The following is a 24324-nucleotide window of genomic DNA, read 5'->3' as shown; positions in this document are numbered from 1 at the left end:
CTCTTGGACCCATACCCTGAAATGTACAGGAAGTCGGCCATCTTGGATTGAATATCGCACTTGTCATCGTTTTTGGCCATTTCCAGGTCGCATACTTTAACGAACTCCTCCTACAGATTTCATTCAATTCTCTTCAAACTTGGTCAGTAGCATCACAAGGCCTTTGGGATCAAAAGTTGTATAAATCTTTACCGACGGTCACACTATGTGGGCGTGGCATGGTGGCAAAATATGGCGTCTCGCCATGAAACACGAGACTGGATAACTTGACCATACATTGTCCAATCTGTCCCAAATTTCACACACATGATTAGGGGCCAGCCCAGAACACACCCACATGTCAATATTGACACACAGTCATAGCGCCCCCTGCTGGCTACAGCAAGTATTATGTTCTACACCTACCCCGAGCACAGTGGTAGGAGATACGCCATTTGGGACGCATAGGGACTGAGCCCACAGCGCTGCGTCCGACGTGCCCTCCCGTGACGGCGCCTCCCCCGACGGCTCCACTCTGCGAGGGCCCGTTCAGTACTGCGCGCAGTCCTAGTTATTATTATTATTTTTATTCTTTGTCCAAAATGATCGCATTTTTCACTGCCTGAACATACCCCAAAACTCATGAAACTTTAAATATAAGTCACACATGGTGAAAAATTTTATAATCTATTGTCATCCTGAATTTCCACCACTAGGTGGCGCTATAATAAAGGAAAGTGCGTTTAGGCTAATAACTTCCACATACTTTATCACACATTCAAAAAACTTATATCCACGCGTTCACTGAGTTGTGCTGAATCTCGTGATATAGGCCACTCCCATTTTCGCCTACCGTTTTTTTTCGCAAATTCGCGAAATGTCGCAAACCTACTTTTTCGAACTCCTCCTAGGCAATTTCATCGTTTTGCACCAAACTTTGCACAGAGCATCTATGGACCCTCATGACAAAAAGTTATTAAAAGAATTTTGATTACCCAAAGAATACTCAAGTTATTAAATAACCACTTCCTGCAGGTGGCGCTATTTTCAACACAAAACACAAAATGTTGCATATCTCCTCATTGGTGTGTCTGAATGACATGAAACTCATTTTACTACTTCCCCATGAGCCCCTGAGGCTTGCTGCAAAATTTTGGCCGATTACCACTAGCTGGCGCTCTTTAAATTGAAGTATTTTATATCTCCAAATCGGTTGGTTGGATTAACACCAAACTTGGTATACTTATTGTCAATGCCCTCCTGAGGATAACCCTTAAAGATTTAATTGATCAGCCCCTAGGTGGCGCTTTGGCGGCAGTTTAATTTAATAAGTGCTACTGTGCCCAGACCATAAGACTTAAGGCAATAAAATTCATAGGGGTGGTATAGACTGGCCCCTGTAACGCACAAACCCCGACGGCAGCATGCCCCGACACGCGTGTACTGCGAGGGCCCGTTCAGTACTGCGCGCAGTCCTAGTTATTTTTATTTTTCTCGTACCCAAATGATCGCATATTTCACTGCCTGAACATACCCCAAAACTCATGAAACTTTAAATATAAGTCACACCTGGTGAAAAATTTTATAATCTATTGTCATCCTGAATTTCCACCACTAGGTGGCGCTATAATAAAGGAAAGCGCGTTTAGGCTAATAACTCCCACATACTTTATCGCACATTCAAAAAACTTATATCCACGCGTTCACTGGGTTGTGCTGAATCTCGTGATATAGGCCACTCCCATTTTCGCCTACCGTTTTTTTTCGCAAATTCGCGAAATGTCGCAAACCTACTTTTTCGAACTCCTCCTAGGTAATTTCATCGTTCTGCACCAAACTTTGCACAAAGCATCTATGGACCCTCATGACAAAAAGTTATTAAAAGAATTTTGATTACCCAAAGAATACTCAAGTTATTAAATAACAACTTCCTGCAGGTGGCGCTATTATCAACACAAAACACAAAGTGTTGCATATCTCCACATTGGTGTGTCTGAATGACATGAAACTCAGGTTGCTACTTCCCCATGAGCCCCTGAGGCTCGCTGCAAAATTTTGGCCGATGACCACTAGGTGGCGCTCTTTAAATTGAAGTAATTTATATCTCCAAATCGGTTGGTCAGATTAACACAAAACTTGGTATACTTATTGTCAATGACCTCCTGAGGATAACCCTTGAAGGTTTTATTGATCGGCCCCTAGGTGGCGCTCTGGCGGCAGTTTGATTTAATAAGTGCTACTGTGCCCAGACCATAAGACTTAAGGCAATGAAATTCATAGGGGTGGTATAGACTGGTCCCTCTAACGCATAAACCCCGACGGCAGCATGCCCGACACGCGTGTCCTGCGAGGGCCCGTTCAGTACTGCGCGCAGTCCTAGTTAGGGACCGAGCACTAACAGTGCGAGGACCCTATTGAAATTGGTCCGTTTATTATTAGGGACCGAGCACTAACGGTGCAAGGACCCTATTGTAATTGAAGGAATTATTATTATTCATCTCCCAAATGAATCGCCTTTTTGGGGGCCTTATCATATTCAAAAACTCACCATTTTTGGAATATAACTTGATGTCACGTGAAATTTACGTTTTCTAGTATTCGCGGGAATGGGCGTGGCAAAATGACTCACTAGCGCCCCCTAAATTTCACTACCTCACACAGGTTTGTCGTAAACACACGAAATTTGGTACATACGTGTATCATGACAAGACGCACCAAAAAGTCTCAAGAAGCCATACCCTAAAATGTACAGGAAGTCGGCCATCTTGGATCGAATATGGAATTTTCGCCATTTCCACGCCGCATACTTTAACGAACTCCTTCTACAGATTTAACCCGATGGACTTCAAACTTGGTCAGTACCATCACAACAACTTTGGGATCAAAAGTTGTATAAAGCTTTACCGACGGTCACACTATGTGGGCGTGGCATGGCGCCAAAATATGGGGTCTCGCCATGAAACACGAGATCGTTATAACTTCTCCATTCTTTGTCCCATCTGGTCCAAACTTCTCATGCTTCATCAGAGTCCAGCCCTTAACACTTCTAACGAACAATATTTCATAAAGCCCCGCCCCTTATGCTTTATCCACGCCCCCTTTTACAAAATGACCACGTTGCATACTTTGACGAACTCCTCCTACAGATTTCACCCGATTGACTTCAAACTTGGTCACTACCATCACAAGGCCTTTGGGATCGAAAGTTGTATAAATCTTTACCGACGGTCACACTATGTGGGCGGGGCATGGCGCCAAAATATGGCGTCTCGCCATAACCCACGAGACTGTATAACTTGACCATACATTGTCCAATCTGTCCCAAATTTCACACAAGTGATTAGGGTCCAGCCCGGAACACACCCACATTTCAATATTGACACACAGTCATAGCGCCCCCCGCTGGCAACAGGAAGTAACAACTTTTATGCCTAGCCCCAGCAGTAGGTTTCACGTAGACACACGAAATTTGGTACACACGTGCTTCATGTGGAGACACACCAAAAAGCCTCTTGGACACATACCTCAAACCCAACAGGAAGTCCGCCATCTTGGATTGCCTATCGCACTTGTCATCATTTTTGGCCATTTCCAGGTCGCATACTTTAACGAACTCCTCCTACAGATTTTATCCAATTGACTTCAAACTTGGTCAGTACCATCACAAGGCCTTTGGGATCAAAAGTTGTATAAATCTTACCCGACGGTCACACTATGTGGGCGTGGCATGGTGGCAAAATATGGCGTCTCGCCATCTAACACCAGACTGAATAACTTGACCATACATTGTCCAATCTGTCCCAAATTTAACACACGTGATTAGGGTCCAGCCCAGGACACACCCACGGTTCAATAGTCACACACAGTCATAGCGCCCCCTGCTGGCTACAGGAAGTAACATGTTTTACACCTACCACAAGAACAGTGGTAGGAGACACGCAATTTGGTACGAATAGAGACTGAGCCCACAGCGCTGCGTCCGACGTGCCCTCCCCCGACGGCTCCACTCTGCGAGGGCCCGTTCAGTACTGCGCGCAGTCCTAGTTAGGGACCGAGCACTAACGGTGCAAGGACCCTATTGTAATTGGTCCGTTTTTTATTATTATTATTAGGGACCGAGCACTAACGGTGCAAGGACCCTATTGTAATTGAAGGAATTATTATTATTCATCTCCCAAATGAATCGCCTTTTTGGGGGCCTTATCATATTCAAAAACTCACCATTTTTGGAATATAACTTGATGTCACGTGAAATTTACGTTTTCTAGTATTCGCGGGAATGGGCGTGGCAAAATGACTCACTAGCGCCCCCTAAATTTCACTACCTCACACAGGTTTGTCGTAAACACACGAAATTTGGTACATACGTGTATCATGACAAGACGCACCAAAAAGTCTCAAGAAGCCATACCCTAAAATGTACAGGAAGTCGGCCATCTTGGATCGAATATGGAATTTTCGCCATTTCCACGCCGCATACTTTAACGAACTCCTTCTACAGATTTAACCCGATGGACTTCAAACTTGGTCAGTACCATCACAACAACTTTGGGATCAAAAGTTGTATAAAGCTTTACCGACGGTCACACTATGTGGGCGTGGCATGGCGCCAAAATATGGGGTCTCGCCATGAAACACGAGATCGTTATAACTTCTCCATTCTTTGTCCCATCTGGTCCAAACTTCTCATGCTTCATCAGAGTCCAGCCCTTAACACTTCTAACGAACAATATTTCATAAAGCCCCGCCCCTTATGCTTTATCCACGCCCCCTTTTACAAAATGACCACGTTGCATACTTTGACGAACTCCTCCTACAGATTTCACCCGATTGACTTCAAACTTGGTCACTACCATCACAAGGCCTTTGGGATCGAAAGTTGTATAAATCTTTACCGACGGTCACACTATGTGGGCGGGGCATGGCGCCAAAATATGGCGTCTCGCCATAACCCACGAGACTGTATAACTTGACCATACATTGTCCAATCTGTCCCAAATTTCACACAAGTGATTAGGGTCCAGCCCGGAACACACCCACATTTCAATATTGACACACAGTCATAGCGCCCCCCGCTGGCAACAGGAAGTAACAACTTTTATGCCTAGCCCCAGCAGTAGGTTTCACGTAGACACACGAAATTTGGTACACACGTGCTTCATGTGGAGACACACCAAAAAGCCTCTTGGACACATACCTCAAACCCAACAGGAAGTCCGCCATCTTGGATTGCCTATCGCACTTGTCATCATTTTTGGCCATTTCCAGGTCGCATACTTTAACGAACTCCTCCTACAGATTTTATCCAATTGACTTCAAACTTGGTCAGTACCATCACAAGGCCTTTGGGATCAAAAGTTGTATAAATCTTACCCGACGGTCACACTATGTGGGCGTGGCATGGTGGCAAAATATGGCGTCTCGCCATCTAACACCAGACTGAATAACTTGACCATACATTGTCCAATCTGTCCCAAATTTAACACACGTGATTAGGGTCCAGCCCAGGACACACCCACGGTTCAATAGTCACACACAGTCATAGCGCCCCCTGCTGGCTACAGGAAGTAACATGTTTTACACCTACCACAAGAACAGTGGTAGGAGACACGCAATTTGGTACGAATAGAGACTGAGCCCACAGCGCTGCGTCCGACGTGCCCTCCCCCGACGGCTCCACTCTGCGAGGGCCCGTTCAGTACTGCGCGCAGTCCTAGTTATTATTATTTTTTTTTTTTTTATTCTTCTTCCCAAATGATCGCATTTTTCACTGCCTGAACATACTCCAAAACTCATGAAACTTTAAATATAAGTCACACCTGGTGGAAAATTTTATAATCTATTGTCATCCTGAATTTTCACCACTAGGTGGCGCTATAATAAAGGAAAGTGCGTTTTGGCTAATAACTTCCACATACTTTATCGCACATTCAAAAAACTTATACCCACGCGTTCACTGAGTTGTGCTGAATCTCGTGGTATAGGCCACGCCCATTTTCGCCTACCGTTTTTTTCCGCAAATTCGCAAAATGTCGCAAACCTACTTTTTCGAACTCCTCCTAGGCAATTTCATCGTTTTGCACCAAACTTTGCACACAGCATCTATGGACCCTCATGACAAAAAGTTATTAAAAGAATTTTGATCACCCAAATAATACTCAAGTTATTAAATAACAACTTCCTGCAGGTGGCGCTATTTTCAACACATAACACAAAGTGTTGCATATCTCTACATCGGTTGGTCGGATTACCGCCAAACTTGGTATACTTATTGTCAATGCCCTCCTGAGGATAACCCTTGAAGGTTTTATTGATTGGCCCCTAGGTGGCGCTCTGGTGGCAGTTTATTTTAATAAGTGCCACTGTGCACAGACCATAAGACTTAAGGCAATGAAATTCATAGGGGTGGTATAGACTGGCCCCTGTAACGCACAAACCCCGACGGCTGCATGCCCCGACACACGTGTACTGCGAGGGCCCGTTCAGTACTGCGCGCAGTCCTAGTTAGGGCCCGAGCAGGCAACGACCTGCGAGGTCCCTATTGTATTTCGAATGATTATTTATTATTTTTATTCTCGTGACGAAATGATCGCATATTTCACTGCCTGAACATATCCCAAAACTCATGAAACTTTAAATATAAGTCACACATGGTGAAAAATTTTATAATCTATTGTCATCCTGAATTTCCACCACTAGGTGGCGCTATAATAAAGGAAAGTGCGTTTTGGCTAATAACTCCCACATACTTTATCGCACATTAAAAAAACTTATATCCACGCGTTCACTGAGTTGTGCTGAATCTCGTGATATAAGCCACTCCCATTTTCGCCTAACGATTTTTTTCGCAAATTCGCAAAATGTCGGAAACCTACTTTTTCGAACTCCTCCTAGGCAATTTCATCGTTTTGCACCAAACTTTGCACACAGCATCTATGGACCCTCATGACAAAAAGTTATTAAAAGAATTTTGATTACCCAAATAATACTCAAGTTATTAAATAACAACTTCCTGCAGGTGGCGCTATTATCAACACAAAACACGAAGTGTTGCATATCTCCACATTGGTGTGTCTGAATGACATACAACTCAGGTTACTACTTCCCCATGAGCTCCTGAGGCTTGCTGAAAAATTTTGGCCGATGACCACTAGGTGGCGCTCTTTAAATTGAAGTATTTTATATCTCCAAATCGGTTGGTTGGATTAACACCAAACTTGGTATACTTATTGTCAATGCCCTCCTGAGGATAACCCTTGAAGGTTTTATTGATCGGCCCCTAGGTGGCGCTCTGGCGGCAGATTAATTTAAAGAGTGCCACTGTGCCCAGACCATAAGACTTAAGGCAATGAAATTCATAGGGGTGGTATAGACTGGTCCCTGTAACGCACAAACCCCAACGGCAGCATGCCCCGACACGCGTGTACTGCGAGGGCCCGTTCAGTACTGCGCGCAGTCCTAGTTATTATTATTCTCGTACCCAAATGATTGCATTTTTCACTGCCTGAACATACCCCAAAACTCATGAAACTTTGAATAAAAGTCACACATGGTGAAAAATTTTATAATCTATTGTCATCCTGAATTTCCACCACTAGGTGGCGCTATAATAAAGGAAAGTGCGTTTAGGCTAGTAACTTCCACATACTTTATCACACATTCAAAAAACTTATATCCACGCGTTCACTGAGTTGTGCTGAATCTCGTGATATAGGCCACTCCCATTTTCGCCTAGAGTTTTTTTTCGCAAATTCGCCAAATGTCGCAAACCTACTTTTCCGAACTCCTCCTAGGCAATTTCATCGTTTTGCGCCAAACTTTGCACACAGCATCTATGGACCCTAAAGACAAAAAGTTATTAAAAGAATTTTGATTACTCAAAGAATACTCAAGTTATTAAATAACAACTTCCTGCAGGTGGCGCTATTATCAAGACAAAACACAAAGTGTTGCATATCTCCACGTTGTTGTGTCTGAATGACATGAAACTCAGGTTACTACTTCCCCATGAGCCCCTGAGGCCCGCTGTAAAATTTGGGGCGATGACCACTAGGTGGCGCTCTTTAAATTGAAGTATTTTATATCTCCAAATCGGTTGGTTGGATTATCACCAAACTTGGTATACTTATTGTCAATGCCCTCCTGAGGATAACCCTTAAAGATTTCATTGATCGGCCCCTAGGTGGCGCTCTGGCGGCAGTTTAATTTAATAAGTGTCACTGTGCCCAGACCATAAGACTTAAGGCAATGAAATTCATAGGGGTGGTATAGACTGGCCCCTGTAACGCACAAACCCCAACGGCAGCATGCCCCGACACGCGTGTACTGCGAGGGCCCGTTCAGTACTGCGCGCAGTCCTAGTTAGGGCCCGAGCAGGCAACGACCTGCGAGGTCCCTATTGTATTTCGAATGATTATTCTTTTTTTTATTATTATTTTTCTTGGTCCCAAATGATCGCATATTTCACTGCCTGAACATACCCCAAAACTCATGAAACTTCAAATATAAGTCACACATGGCGAAAAATTTTATAATCTATTGTCATCCTGAATTTCCACCACTAGGTGGCGCTATAATAAAGGAAAGCGCGTTTAGGCTAATAACTCCCACATACTTTATCGCACATTCACAAAACTTATATCCACGCGTTCACTGAGTTGTGCTGAATCTCGTGATATAGGCCACTCCCATTTTCGCCTACCGTTTTTTTTCGCAAATTCGCGAAATGTCGCAAACCTACTTTTTCGAACTCCTCCTAGGCAATTTCATCGTTTTGCACCAAACTTTGCACACAGCATCTATAGACCCTCATGACAAAAAGTTATTAAAAGAATTTTGATTACCCAAAGAACACTCAAGTTATTAAATGATAACTTCCTGTAGGTGGCGCTATTTTCAACACAAAACACGAAGTGTTGCATATCTCCACATTGGTGTGTCTGAATGACATGAAAGTCAGGTTATGACTTCCCCATGAGCCCCTGAGGCTCTCTGCAAAATTTTGGCCGATTACCCCTAGGTGGCGCTCTTTAAATTGAAGTATTTTATATCTCCAAATCGGTTGGTCGGATTAACACCAAACTTGGTATACTTATTGTCAATGCCCTCCTGAGGATAACCTTTGAGGATTTCATTGATCGGCCCCTAGGTGGCGCTCTGGCGGCAGTTTAATTTAATAAGTGCCACTGTGCCCAGGCCATAAGACTTAAGGCAATGAAATTCATAGGGGTGGTATAGACTGGCCCCTGTAACGCACAGACCCCGACGGCAGCATGCCCCGACACGCGTGTCCTGCGAGGGCCCGTTCAGTACTGCGCGCAGTCCTAGTTATTATTATTCTTCTTCCCAAATGATCGCATATTTCACTGCCTGAACATACCCCAAAACTCATGAAACTTTAAATATAAGTCAGACATGGTGAAAAATTTTATAATCTATTGTCATCCTGAATTTTCACCACTAGGTGGCGCTATAATAAAGGAACGTGCGTTTTGGCTAATAACTTCCACATACTTTATCGCACATTCAAAAAACTTATACCCACTCGTTCACTGAGTTGTGCTGAATCTCGTGATATAGGCCACTCCCATTTTCGCCTACCGTTTTTTTTCGCAAATTCGCGAAATGTCGCAAACCTACTTTTTCGAACTCCTCCTAGGCAATTTCATCGTTTTGCACCAAACTTTGCACACAGCATCTATGGACCCTCATGACAAAAAGTTATTAAAAGAATTTTGGTTACCCAAAGAATACTCAAGTTATTAAATAACTTCCTGCAGGTGGCGCTATTTTCAACACATAACACAAAGTGTTGCATATCTCCACGTTGTTGTGTCTGAATGACATGAAACTCAGGTTACTACTTCCTCATGAGCCCTTGAGGCTCGCTGCAAAATTTTGGGCGATGACCAGTAGGTGGCGCTCTTTAAATTGAAGTATTTTATATCTCCAAATCCGTTTGTTGGATTAACACCAAACTTGGTATACTTATTGTCAATGCCCTCCTGAGGATAACCCTTAAAGATTTCATTGATCGGCCCCTAGGTGGCGCTCTGGCGGCAGTTTAATTTAATAAGTGTCACTGTGCCCAGACCATAAGACTTAAGGCAATGAAATTCATAGGGGTGGTATAGACTGGCCCCTGTAACGCACACACCCCAACGGCAGCATGCCCCGACACGCGTGTACTGCGAGGGCCCGTTCAGTACTGCGCGCAGTCCTAGTTTTTATTATTCTTCTTCCCAAATGATCGCATATTTCACTGCCTGAACATACCCCAAAACTCATGAAACTTTAAATATAAATCACACATGGTGAAAAATTTTATAATCTATTGTCATCCTGAATTTCCACCACTAGGTGGCGCTATAATAAAGGAAAGTGCGTTTTGGCTAATAACTCCCACATACTTTATCGCACATTCAAAAAACTTATATCCACGCGTTCACTGAGTAGTGCTGAATCTCGTGATATAAGCCACGCCCATTTTCGCCTGGAGTTTTTTTTCGCAAATTCGCGAAATGTCGCAAACCTACTTTTTCGAACTCCTCCTAGGCAATTTCATCGTTTTGCACCAAACTTTGCACACAGCATCTATGGACCCTCATGACAAAAAGTTATTAAAAGAATTTTGATTACCCAAAGAATACTCAAGTTATTAAATAACAACTTCCTGCAGGTGGCGCTATTATCAACACAAGTGTTGCATATCTCCACATTGGTGTGTCTGAATGACATGAAACTCAGGTTACTACTTCCCCATGAACCCCTGAGGCTCGCTGCAAAATTTTGGCCGATTACCACTAGGTGGCGCTCTTTAAATTGAAGTATTTTATATCTCTACATCGGTTGGTCGGATTAACACCAAACTTGGTATACTTATTGTCAATGCCCTCCTGAGGATAACCCTTGAAGGTTTTATTGATCGGCCCCTAGGTGGCGCTCTGGCGGCAGTTTATTTTAATAAGTGCCACTGTGCCCAGACCATAAGACTTAAGGCAATGAAATTCATAGGGGTGGTATAGACTGGCCCCTGTTAAGCACAAACCCCGACGGAAGCATGCCCCGACACGCGTGTACTGCGAGGGCCCGTTCAGTACTGCGCGCAGTCCTAGTTTACATATGTTGTTTGGAATCAGGGTTGTATCTTCACAGTTACAGTTGGAGAGAAATGCGTAGATTGTGATGTCTATGTACTTTAGCATTTCTGTAATTTTACTGCTGCTTGAATTGGCTTCATTGTTGATAAATTGGTGACATATTGCTGTTGTTAAATGGGTTTCTTATGTACATAGTTTGACTCATCTGCCCTGAATTATCTCACATCAGAAATCACTGCACACTTTTGCGCTCCTCTTAGAACTGCTTTGTAAACTGTGAAACCAAACAGTTTGAATATAAGACCGGCTCATTTATTATGAGGTATGGCAGTTGTAATGTTTTCATATGCATAGTTCTTGGAAGTCTTCCAATCGCTTTTTTGGTGGATCTTTATTGACTGTTTTTGCCTGGCTAACCCACACCATTTGGCTTCGCTTTGCATGCATCTCACATCATTTGGCTAGCTCTAAACTTCATCTCACATCATTTGGCTTGTGCTACACAGCCTTTACTGTGCTGGGTAAGTACTGAACTCTCTGTCACTTGAGTCCTTGGCCACTCCTCACTTCATATTACTCAAATCATGCCCAGTTTTAAAGTCAGAAGTGATTTTTGATTTATAGGTTGTTATGAGTAGTTGTTGAAGATGCTGTCCTCATTACTACAATCAGAAAATACCAGAAGTGGTTTGTCTTGATGTCACTTGGCCACCAAGGACTGCTTTTATTGTACAATAACTCAGAACACACTAGACAAATTAGAGCAGCTATCGTGGGAAACAAGGAAAATAATTAACTAATTAAACGTATCACAGAAACTAGACAATTCGAGAAATTTCAGACAACACTTTTAAATCGGATGATACAAAAATAATACAAACTTAATTTATATAGTGCTTTTTAGAAAAAAAACTGTGCTTCACATATAGAATACAATTTTCACATAAAAAACAAGTTTATATACCAACATGCACACATAAACAAATACATACAAGTGATACATAGACAAGAAAGAAAGCACACAATCACAATAAACAAAAGTAACTTATAGAAATTCCTTTTCATCAGCAGCATAAAACAATCAACAGATTCAGCTGACCTGATTGAGATTGAAGGGGGAACACTGGTAAAGGTTTAGGAGCAACAACCACAAAAGCACGGTGGCCTCTGGATTTGAAATGTGAATGGAGAACAGACGACTGACCTTAATCAGATGATCAGAGTAGTTGACAGCTAGAAATGGAGCTCAACAACTCTGCTATGTATGCAGGGACCAGGCAATAAATCGTTGCTATGGGTAACTGACTACTATTTTTTGTTATCAGCATAGCTGCTGCATTTTGCACCAGTTAGAGTCGAGCTAGAGAGGACTAAGTAATGCAAGTAAAGAAGGCATTACTGTAGTCTAAGATAGAAAATATTAAGGTATACACCAGAACACTACAATGTCTTTCAGAATGTAGTCTGATGTCTAGTGAATCTTTGCTCTCGGCATAACATAAAAATGGAGTGGAGGAGATTAATCTTTATAGACATATTTTCTCCAAATAGTTTGCGCCAAACATCTGTGCCCAGCAATACAATACCTTGTGTGTACAGTTATGAATGCAATCCTGTTTGTTTCAGTTACTGATCGCCTTGGTAGCTGGAAATGCCAGCAGAACTCTGGTGGGAAACAAGCATTTACCTGCCACTTTGCCTCAAGTTAACTTAGGTAAAGTTTGTCAGTTGTGTCACTGCTGTTTTTCCAGAGTGATGGTCCACTTGAGCTATGTACACAACGGCTAGGAATGCACACTTTTTCAGTTTAGGAGCTATTCTCAAAAATTAAGATAGATTGGATCCCACTGGGGTACAAGAATATGCCTGTTGATTGCACTTGAGGAGCCTCTATGCTGAAGAAAGGAGTTTTGTAAACAATTGAACTAACTCTGTATGTATATATGTTTTGGTGTCTGTTTATATGTGTCTGTGTGAGAGACGGAGAATGAGATCTATTGTTTACCCTCTCATCCATCTCTGATTGACCTCTTTTTTTATCACCTTGCTAGTTCACACGCACATGTGTGCATGCAAACTCTCTTATGCACACACACGCCTCCAGCCGCCATGCTTTGTTTATGATATTGCATCTGGTATAGTGTGTCTGTCGTTAAGAGTGTGGGAGGCATACGTTTAGGTTTCCCCGAGCCTTCAGGTTGTTTAGATGTCAGATGTGTGTTGCACTTGCGTGTCTGTGTACGCGAGGCTCCGTTGGTGTACACGTGTGCAAGAGCGAAGAGCGGAAAAAAAATGAGAGGCGTGTGAGCAGACTGGCTTGTGTCTCCTCTCGCCTCCCTTTCACTCACTTGTTTAAACTGCAATCAAAAATGGGAAACATGAAATTAGGCTCACATTCCTCGTTTTGGCTTGTCCCACCGCTCTGTGATCCAGTGAGAGACACAGACCAATAACAATAAACACTCACTTCCTGGGCCTTACTGCCAAAAACAGGATGTTTGTTGTGTGCTGTAATTGACCCTCCTTGAAGTGTTAGTGGTAAGGTATGGAGGAGGATGCTAAAAAACCCCATCTGTTTTCACTAGGGGGAACCATGACAGTTTGCACACATGCATGCACACTGGCATGCAACCCACATGTGGAGAATCACACTGACACATATAAACCGTATGCCGCATACTGCGGATAGAATGCCCACGCAAACAATTACACATGAAGCACTCTTTGTTGTTTTGATTAATGCTGTCTTCTGGTCTGTGAGGTCCAAAAAGAAACGTCAAAACTGTGGATGAAAGCACTTGATTTGTATGTTGGAATGCTGTAATGACACCATTGATACACTGGGTGGGGCTGTTTGATCTTATTGACCTCACTAAGACTTTAATTGTTCTGTTACTGCATCACTTTCAATTTTGCTTCTACATGTGGGCCTGGACTGGAGGGAAAATCCTTCTACAGAACCAGGTTGTAGGTATCCTTGATGTACTAAAACAATTGTAATATACAGTTTATTAACTACTGACACAGATGGCAGGCTTTGAATTGGCTGTGATTAAGTCAAATAAATAGAAAGCTTGCTCATAAGCGATTCTCTACTTCTGTATTCCAGCCTGAAAGGTGGACTACATATAGTCTCCCTAAAGTGGAGCGCATGTCCCTATATAAGAGTGTTGGGGCGAATAATTAGGGGATAGTGAAGATATATAAACATGTAGAGAGAGGCAGACATGAACAGTACAGCTGTTAAATGTTTGCGCTGGGGCGTTTTAGAATGTGTTAAATCTAAAACACATGATGAGTGTGCATTAGGCAGAGATGAGAGTGTAAGTGTGTGTATTTGTGTGTGGGTGTGTGAAGGAAGAACTGACAGAGTGGGGAACTAAGTGGTTAATGGGGACAGAGTGAGAACAGAGAGGCACTGTGGCTCAATGGAGTTTGTAGATGAGGCAACCGTGACACCCAGTGGTCAATTCTGTGGTTGACACTTGTGAGTTCTTGAAATTATGTAATTATTCAACACTAAAATGTCTCAAAAAGACTAGACCTGTGTTATATATTTTGTTGAGTTTTTTACCTACATTTTTTCACATTTTTCCAACCCAGCGAAATCTGTATTTTTGTCATGTTTCTGTGTTATAGTTGTCTGCTAGAAGCTGTCATAAATTGCTTTTTAACCATTTTAAGCCACATTTTTACGATACTCATTAGATCTTGGTTGTTTTTAACTATATATATTGCTTGAAGGATTTTATTCATATGACTTATTTATTTTTTACGTTATCAGAGAAAAGAGTTGAGCTAATGTTAACATTGTTTCACATTTTTAGAGTGAAACTGCTTTATCAGATTTTATTCACTGGGCTTGTTTGTTTTTGAGAGGAGAAAGCCTCTGCCAATAAGTGGGCTCTTGGTAAAAACCTGCTGAATGATGAGCAAAGAAGAAATCCTAACTGGGAGAAGGTGACTACAAAGGTGGTAAAGGCAACAACTCCTGTGATCACAGGCTACTTGAAGATGTCACCAAATGTATTGTTTTGTTATTGTTTTGATTGAGAGACCCATACCAGCAGAAAATGACATATTGTGTGTTTAAGTTATAAAGTAATAAGGCAGGTTTTGTCATGCGGTTATCATCAACTGCTACTATGCTCTCTGGGTTGTAATTGTAGGATTTTAGTATCTATGGAGCAGCATGGTTTTAAAGACTTTGTGTCTGAATTGTGTTTTTTGTGTGTTTCAGCCTAAAGCCTGTGCTCAGCACTGCTCTATGTTCCTGGTTGTAAACGACATCTTCAGGTGAGAGCTGCTGTGTTGTTTTAGGTTGTTGTGGTGCTTGTGTGTGTGTTTGAATGTTTTGTAACATCAATCAGTGTATGTTTGTTGCAACACCTCAACAAGTGCCAACAGAGTACGCCATAGATGTTTGTGTATCCGACAGGTCCATCCTTAAGCAAGCTGAAGGGAATGAGTCTGTTAAGTATCTCATCCAAACCTTTACAAGCTGTTTCCTCAGGGAACTTGCACTGCTGCAGCATCAGGTGAGCTTCGACTTCTCAACAGCAGATCCCAAAGTCTGACCTAAATATATGTGCCTTTTTGGGCTGCAACTAACAATTATTTTCATTATGAATTAATCTTTCTTTTAATTCTTCAAATTATCACATTTGAAAAGTTGAAACTAATACATATTTGTACTGTGCTGAATTATTGTGATACTTTTAATGTCAAATCAATCAATCAACTGATCCTTACAGCTGAAGTTTTTTTTAAAAGATTTTACATTTAATTAATATTAGAATTTTGAAAGTTTCATGCATTGATCATTGTGTGGAGGGACAGAAAATCTATGCAAAATCAAAGAGTTTTGAAGCTGACGAATTCCAAGTTTAAAAAAAACAATCTGCACACTCGAATCTATGCAAAGATCTTTTTAATTTACAAACTTTTGGTCAGAGACCTTCTTCTCGACAGAAACAGGTGATTAAATCCAAAATATTGATGTCTGCTATGGTTACAAACTGCAGAGACAACTGTTTATATGAAGATGCTGCAGTTTGAACTGATAACTTTGGTATTTAAGGGTTGTGATAAACTCTAAAGTTTGCAACAGATGTCTAATTACTCTTATCTACCAACTTTGCCGGGGGGAAAAAAAGGATGGTTACTTTTATGCTGCAGGCTAAGATGCACACACGGGGCGATGAACAATTACCTTCCCTCTGCAGGCGAAATCACTTAACATTTGATGAATCCTCCACATCATTATCACTTGATCTCCAGCCGGGAGCTCGCTGCTCACACTACACACCACGGTTCACACCTCTGCCTTGCAGACAATGAATGCAAATCGCTTTTAAATCATCAATTTGAGGGTAATAACTTTGAACAAATAAAGTACCTTCAATGTGTGGAAACCACTGTGAGCGTAATGTGTCACTATGTACTTTTGCTAAAACTCTCAGATTCCCTCAGATATGGTAAATGGTAAGTGGACTGCACTTCTATAGCGCTTTTATCCAAAGAGCTTTACACTTTGCCTAAGGCAAAGTGTAAAGACACTATATGAGTGTGATGATAAGTGATCGCCATCAATACATCATGTCTGACTGTAGCGAATAATTTAGCTCTCACATGTCGCCTTTGACTGCCAAAAAGCCAGTAAACATATCTGTTAAAATGTAGGTGTGATGTATCACCTGCTACACGGTTTTGTGAATCTAGCTTAACTCCTTTTCACCTCTATTAACCAGTAGATGGCAGTGCTACAGTGCATTTACAGTGGACTCGGCTTTAATGGCTGTAGTCACACTGCACTAAACGCTACCTATTACACGCTACATTACACATTAGCACCTACTGTATCACAGTTACACAGACTCCCATTCAAAATGTCATTTTTCAGGCTTTCAGAGCACAGTGATGTATGGGTTCAAGGTAAATATGATTTACATTTATGAAGCTCAGGAAAATGTGTGCTTTTTGTGGTTTCAGACGAGTGTCTCTTTGAAGGCCTTGTTCCCACAGTCACCTCAGAGTCTGCTGACTCCTCTCTTGACCCTGTCATCAGGTCAGTGTCTACGTACACACTCATCCATGTGTGTGTCTGGTTATTTCACTATGAAACAATAGACAAAACCCCATATTGTGAGAAAAAGTCTATTCGGGTATTCTTTAACTGTGTGTCAACAGAGTTTTCCTGCTGCAGTGTGAATGGGCTCTTGTGTCTTTTGCGAATCAATTCTAGTTATTTAACAACCGTGTTCAGTGTTTTATGTCAAATATAAAATAATGTGGAGCAGATGTTATTGTGCCATTACTCATGGTTAGTGTCCTTACTCATAGGAAACCTATACAGAAGTTTAATGTTACCTGTTTTGCACAAGATACATTATTGTGAATCACTGAAAATATAGATTGGCTTACACAAACGCAGTAATGCATCAAATTATTCTTCTCATTAAGAAGAATCTATAATGATCTATACTGAATATGTATATTACCAGTGTTTATATATGGGAATCTTTAATATTGAACGGATGCACGGTAGGTGAGTGCAGGGGCACAGTGGAGCAGCGCTTATCAGTGTGTGCCCAGACTGGCCTGTAGGCAGGAATGATTTTACATGAATGGAGCCATTTAGGGACACACTGGAGCCCAGCCAGAACTCAGAGTTAATTATTACTGTGTGTGTGTGTGTGTGTGTGTGTGTGTGTGTGTGTGTGTGTGTGTGTGTGTGTGTGTGTGTGTGTGTGTGTGTGTGTGTGTGTGTGTGTCTGTGTGTGTGTGTGTGTGTGTGTGTGTCTGTGTGTCTGTGTGTCTGTGTGTCTGTGTGTGAGAGAGTGTTTGGTGAAGGGCAATTTTTCACCTAAGACTGAATGGAAATGGGACTCTGAAAAGAAACTCTGAAGATTTTAGGTTTTATCGTGTGTGTGCTTCCTCTGAAAAAGTTATAAATTAAGACTTAGCATGGCATTGTTAAAACATAGCCTGAGGGGAAGATGTGGATCAAGATATCAAAGCATTTGAAATACTTGTTAAAGTTTGCTTGTCAACCTGAAGTGTCACTCGTGGGGTTAGTAGCCCATTTGCTTCATGGTAGCGGAGTTCTTTTTAACAGAACAATGAAGTATGTGACAAACACCACTCTGACCCTTTAAGCACTGAAACATAATAGCTGGAAAACAGGAAAAAGTAATTAACTGATTGCAACTGATCCACGTCTGCTTGGAAAATACTTGTGCTTGTTATTTGGCACGTTGTCTATTAAAGCTGTTTTACAGGCAAAATAGATTTGTGTCACCCTCCAAATCTTTGATTTTGAAGTTTTCTGCAACATAAGAATAATTGGACATTTTGGGAACTCCGCCTATCCTAGTCAGAGGAGAAAATTGAGATCACTCTCATGTCTGTACAGCAAATACAAAGCTACTGCCAGCAGCTGGTTAGCATAGCTTAGCATAAAGACTGGAAACAGGAGGAAACAACTAGCCTGGCTCTGTCCAAAAATAACACAATCGGCCTCCCAGCATCGATAGCTCTCTAATGAAAGAATTAATCAATGAGTTAAATATTGAAAATAATCCAGCTCTTGTGGTTATATGGGGAGTAACATCATGGAATTATTTCTTCGGCTGAAGAAATGGCTTCATGAAGTCAGTTTTCTGAAGTTGAGACTTCAGGAAGTGACTGCACCAGGCCTGGACCAAGAAATAGTCCAGTACATGACCCCCCATAAATCAACCACCTGTTGTATTTGTATGGAATAAACAGACATGACATACATATCTGACTGTTTCCAGTCTTTGTGCAAAGCTAACTACACAGGCTGCTGACTGGAGCATCATATTTACTGTACTGACATGAAAGCGGTATCAATCTTTAAGCTAACACTTCAAACGAAAGCGAACAAATTGTATTTCCTGTAATGTGGAACTATTACTTGAGTACTGATTTGATTGCTGGATTAATTTTTTTAATACAAAAAAATACATATACTGTATGTGCTGCAAGCAATCATTGTGTCTGTACATCTGAATCTGTTCCTGAAGAGATGCCTCGGGAGGCTTGGAGACATCACCTGAACTGGCTGAGCGGCTCATTACAGAAACTGACAGAGGAGGAAGATGAGGGAAGCGGAGACAGCAGCAGCAGCAGCAGCAGGTTAGAGTGAGAAAGGCTCACAGAGAGAATGTGTTAATGTGTGTCTGCTTCCACTAGCCTATTGAGTGTCTGTGTGGTGTTCTTATTTCCATTAGCTGCTGTTGAGGGGGTGGTTAGTCAGATATTTTCCCCTTGCATCACAGCAGAGAGGTCCTGGTGCACTGTGTGGCTCCTCCAAGCGTTTATTAGAGGCTATTAGCTTGGGAAAGAGAGCTGTCGAGAAAACAAGTGTTGGAAAACCCAATAAGAGTGAGAAAAGGAATGCAGAAGAAGAACCAGAGAAAGTGGACAGAGGAAAACGCACCATACGACTGTAGCATGAAATGGAGAAAAGCAGAGAGTGAGTCGCCATGGTTTGTACGGATTTAGAGAAAAAGAGGATAGAGGATGCAGATAAAAAGCAGAAAGCAGTTGATGTCCTAGAGATGGAGACGGCTGACTTGATACCCTCCAGCTGCGGTTTTTAACAGGGCTCATTATCCCCACCACCGCTCCATTCTGGAGCTCCATGCAAAATTCCCAAAACATTGTTCCGAGCCAGCGGTGGGAAAGTAGTGTGTTGTGTTGCTCTGAGCAAAGATGCAGCTGCCAGAGCTCAGCAGAGGGGTGCTGCTGTTCGTGTTTGGGAGCCAAGGGGAAAGAGGGGAAGAAGAGGAAGAGAGCCCTAATGATGGTATTAGGGAAATTTGAGAGAGAGAGAGATCCTCATTGCTCTTCTTACTTCAAGTTACAGTCTGCTTGTTGCAGCTGTGTGGCTCTGTTTCTCTCTGTAGCAGCTCTCTTGCTGTGCCTAAAGTCTCTTTATCTCTCCATCTTGCAATCTTGAACTCTTTTTACATTTTAAAGTAATGCATGATACTCTCCCCTCTGTCTCTCATTATTCCATTAGGGCTGCGACTAACAGTTATTCAAAGCGGCCACACCCTTAATTATGCATATTTTTAAGCCTTGATATAATTAAAAGAAGAGTTATATAAAAATTCACCCTCATAATGTTTTCCTGAATGGGAAAAATTAGTTAGAGAGACTAAAACCGCTTTTTGTACCAGGCTCTAAATATGTTTATTTTCACTGTAAAATTGAGCGTTTTAACATCAACTTCTATTAGGATTGACTCACTTTTGGAGCCAGCCTCTAGTGGCCATTAGAGAAACTGCTGTTTCTTGCACTTCTGTGTTGGCTTCACTTTGCATTTTTCATAGTTTCATGTTTTACAGTACCGAGTGAATAAATAAAACATAAATAAATGGTCATGAATTATAAGGAGGTGGTATTTGACAAAACAAAACTTTAGGATGGATTTTGTACTTTAAAATGTTACTTAAGTGCTAGAAAAGCACAAAACTGATGCTCATCACTGCTATATAAATATTTTATGTGATGAAATATCACCAGTTGAAACAGCAAATCACAGCCGTCCCTCAAGGTGATGTCACAACTGGGAGCAAATGATGAGATTCATTATCTAACTCAGAATCAGATCTTTATGAAAGCTTTGTCTCTCTTTGATCATCCATTGTTCCTGTCAGTGGGGGCAGGACTAATATTACTGGCAGCCACTCAGAGTTGTGCCTCATTAATAAAGCTTTCGTGATGTAAATGACCCCAGACAGCCTGTTATTAGAGGGCTTGTGTGGTGCACTGGAAACCAAATAGTTTCATGAAAACTTTCACAGACACCATCACAGATGCCTTTCATAAGCAATTTGTTGAAATGTGTTAAAATACCTCTCCTTTCTCTCTTTTATGGCCAAGTTTCTTTAATTGTTTGGACAACCACTTGGGTGTGAATTTTTGGGCTGACAATTATCAGTGGTATTTTACAACAGCAGTTTGGGGCAGGAATCGGAGAAGGAGAAAGTTATACATATTCACACACACATACCTTGGAAAAACTGCGGCTGGGAAATGCCAGACTATTTAGGAACTAAATTAGACCACCCAAAACACCTTAGTTTATAGATATTTAAACCTGTGTATAGCACTGCAACCTTATATACTTTGGAAGTTCAAGTATAATGCTTTGTTTGTAACTCACCGTTGCATAACTGAAAGTGAAAAAAGATAAGTGATTTGACAGAAAAAAATCTTCGGCCATCGCGTCCTTGCAGCCTTCATTGGTAGATTGGTGATTTTGCTAAGTTGTTAAATAAATAAATATATAAAATTTGGAAGGACATCTGTTGATGAAGGGCACATGTATGCAGACTTTGTGACTTTAGTTTGTCAAAATGCTGCAGTGCTCCAAGGTCAAGAATTAACTGTCCAGCTCAAGATAATTGGTGATTTTTGCTATAAATTATTCAGTTCTTTTTTTAATTGCAGTCCATGCTCATATGATTATGTTCTCTGTTGTGCAGCCGTGGCATTTATCCATACACGACTGCAGCGGCTGCACAGAACAATCCTTCAGTAGTTCAATAAAGTCTATATGAAATAACCCTATGGAAAGCCATGGTAACAAATCTATATACTCTGTACACCATGTCAGCAAAACATGCTTCGCTTCCATGTGCAAAGACCAAATAACATAAATACTGTTGAAATGCAAATTGTTTGTTAGTCATTTGACAGCATGATATAAACAATATAGAAAAATATATCTGATAGACATTAAGACGATGTATATAACAATACCACCCAGCCGTAATGCCTAGTAGTGCAACAGTTTGGACAGCTCTCTACCTGTAGTGTTGAGCACTGTTTCTGCTCCTGTCCTGTAGGGGGCTCCACAAAGTGTTTGAGGCCTGGTTCCTGCTGGTTCAGTGTGCCCACTGGGTGCAGGTGGCAGTCAACTTGCTGGTGACATCAGGGTCTGAGGACTGTGGCGCCCTCCTGTGGCTGCTGACCTTCTACCACCACCCCACCAATAGGGGGCACCACAGAGCACAACAGCTGGTAAGATGTATCTAGTTTTTCATGGTGCATTCATAGTCCCCAGAGGATATATCTCCTGTAGCTCCTGCATTGGCAACACTGCTGTAGCTAAATGGTTAAGAACAACAAGGTTTATCGACATGCTTTTAGCTTTTGTTTTTGATACGACAAGATAAAAAAGCGGCGTGGATGTGATCTCATATAGGCTGTCTATAAAACTCAACAACATAACGAAGTGGACGGTCTGTTATTCGCTGTAGGAAGATGTGTTGTCGTTGAAGGCCACAGAACAAATACAGAGAAAGAAGAATATCACATTAAAGAATAAATTATGGATGATCTGAGGGGCAGGGAATGAGACAGTGGTGAAGAGAGAGACACAGATGAGGGAGGGGAGCCGGGTGAAAAGGGTGATGTAGTATTGATTTCTCAGTGAGTGTCTGGCCAGCTGGCCCGGGTTTCATCTCTCTGTCTCCTGTTTGTCCGCCTCCTCTCATAACCCTGGGAGACTCACTGTCGTCGCCATTATTACGATCTTACGATCAACTCGCATGGGGTCGTCTGTGTTCATCATTTGTGAATTACTAATATATTGATTTTTATTTGCAGAAAAGATACTTAAAGTAATGCCTCTTGATTCCAGTGTGAGCTATATATAAACATCCGCCGGCTGGCCATGAATTAATCATGTGATCTATGTTTCCAGGTACATGCCAAAGAAGCATGGACCCACACTCACTCCCTGTTCATGGTCGCAGCTCGTCCTGTCCCTGTGGACCACCTGCAGTCTTTGGTCACTCTGCTGTCATCAAGACCTCAGCAACCATCACCGTCTCCATTATTGATCCTCAGCCTCTTAGCCAACTTCGCTGTTTTCTCCCAACACCCACTGAGCAGATCAACAGAGATTTTACAGACGGTGAGGAAACGATCTGTTTTCTTCCCCCCAAATCTGTTTTCAGTCATGTCCTAATTCGTGTTCCACACATCCCATGGTCAGACAGTCATGCACAACATGACTCATCGTACATTTTGTTCTACTACAAAATAACTTGTAAATACTTGACACTGGATGATCATTTTTCACTTTGAAAACAGCAGTGGACAAAAAAAAACACCACTTTATTGCTTTTCTGGAGCTTTTGCCTGTATCACATCATCTTTCTCAGCATACTCTCAGCAGAGTATAACCTCTATAATATGTTTCAAAAATGCAACATTAAAATACACAAATTAGGTGGTTTATGCCAGAACAGGCTACACATAAGTTGAATTCTGCTTTAAATATTAGATATTACTGAATGATCTTTGATTTTGATTCTTAGAGATAAATGTGTGGTTTTTAAAAAATTCCCAAATCTATAATTTCATGTACACCTAAGTTAGATTTTTGGATGTCGAATGTTAAGGATGCACAGATCTTACTTCTTCAGTCACGATACCAATACCAGGGCTTTGGGTACTGATCCAAAACCAGTGTTTATTTAAAAAGCTGTATGCTTCACTGTGTGGAAGTGAGTGGGATCATTCTTCTATGTTTAAGGCAACTTTAGGCTTGTAAAAGACATCCCTTTACTAAACTGTTGATAATTATCAGTGTGATAAATCGTGCAAAAAAAAACAACCTTAAAAATGAACAAGAATTACAATTCAAGCGTAAACCTTTAAATGCTGCAACAAATTGGTCAAAACTTGAACAGGAATTAAAATTCTAGTATATAATGTATATAGTACAACCCTGAAGTTGGAATGCTGTGTAAAACATACATAAAACAAGTTTAAACATTAACCTGCCTGGGTAGGTTTAGTTGTAGGGGGAGGGTTATGCTTAGACAAGAAAAAACTTGAGCCAAACTTTAACAGAGTCAAACTTATAATAAAAAGAACTGTAAGGCCAAAATGCATGTATGATGCTTCATTTGAAAGGTGATATCTTCCACTTTCTGCAGTTGTTTAGCATGTGGCTTAAACAGAATCAATCAGTTTTTTAGTCTAACCATCTGCCTACCCTTATCTTTTAATAGGTTAAATATATTGTCTTTATACAGTTTTCAATTGAATATATGTTTAGAAAATGATCATTCTATTGTATTTACTTTTTACACAGTGTCACAACATTTTTGGAATAGGTGTTGTACATAAACATAGCTGGATTGGGTGTCATTGACAATGGGGCTGGTCAATTTAATTCTCTCAGTCAGTATCTGCC

At 41.4% G+C, this 24324-nt stretch overlaps 1 protein-coding gene across 1 annotated transcript in view; it reads left to right on the top strand.

The window, feature by feature from the left end:
• Positions 1-24324, top strand: part of fancc (FA complementation group C) — a 90145-nt gene that overhangs the window by 64192 nt on the left and 1629 nt on the right. Inside the window, exons 9-14 of the mRNA XM_059336502.1 lie at positions 15319-15374; positions 15517-15616; positions 17070-17145; positions 19127-19238; positions 21962-22136; positions 22822-23034. Of these exons, the coding sequence (XP_059192485.1) occupies positions 15319-15374; positions 15517-15616; positions 17070-17145; positions 19127-19238; positions 21962-22136; positions 22822-23034 (732 nt within the window). The remainder of the gene's footprint in view (positions 1-15318; positions 15375-15516; positions 15617-17069; positions 17146-19126; positions 19239-21961; positions 22137-22821; positions 23035-24324) is intronic.

Source organism: Centropristis striata, chromosome 7, assembly GCF_030273125.1.
Source record: "Centropristis striata isolate RG_2023a ecotype Rhode Island chromosome 7, C.striata_1.0, whole genome shotgun sequence".
Taxonomy (NCBI): Eukaryota; Metazoa; Chordata; class Actinopteri; order Perciformes; family Serranidae; genus Centropristis; species Centropristis striata.
Note: the sequence above shows the minus strand (reverse complement) of the source record. Positions and strands in the feature narration are given on the sequence as shown.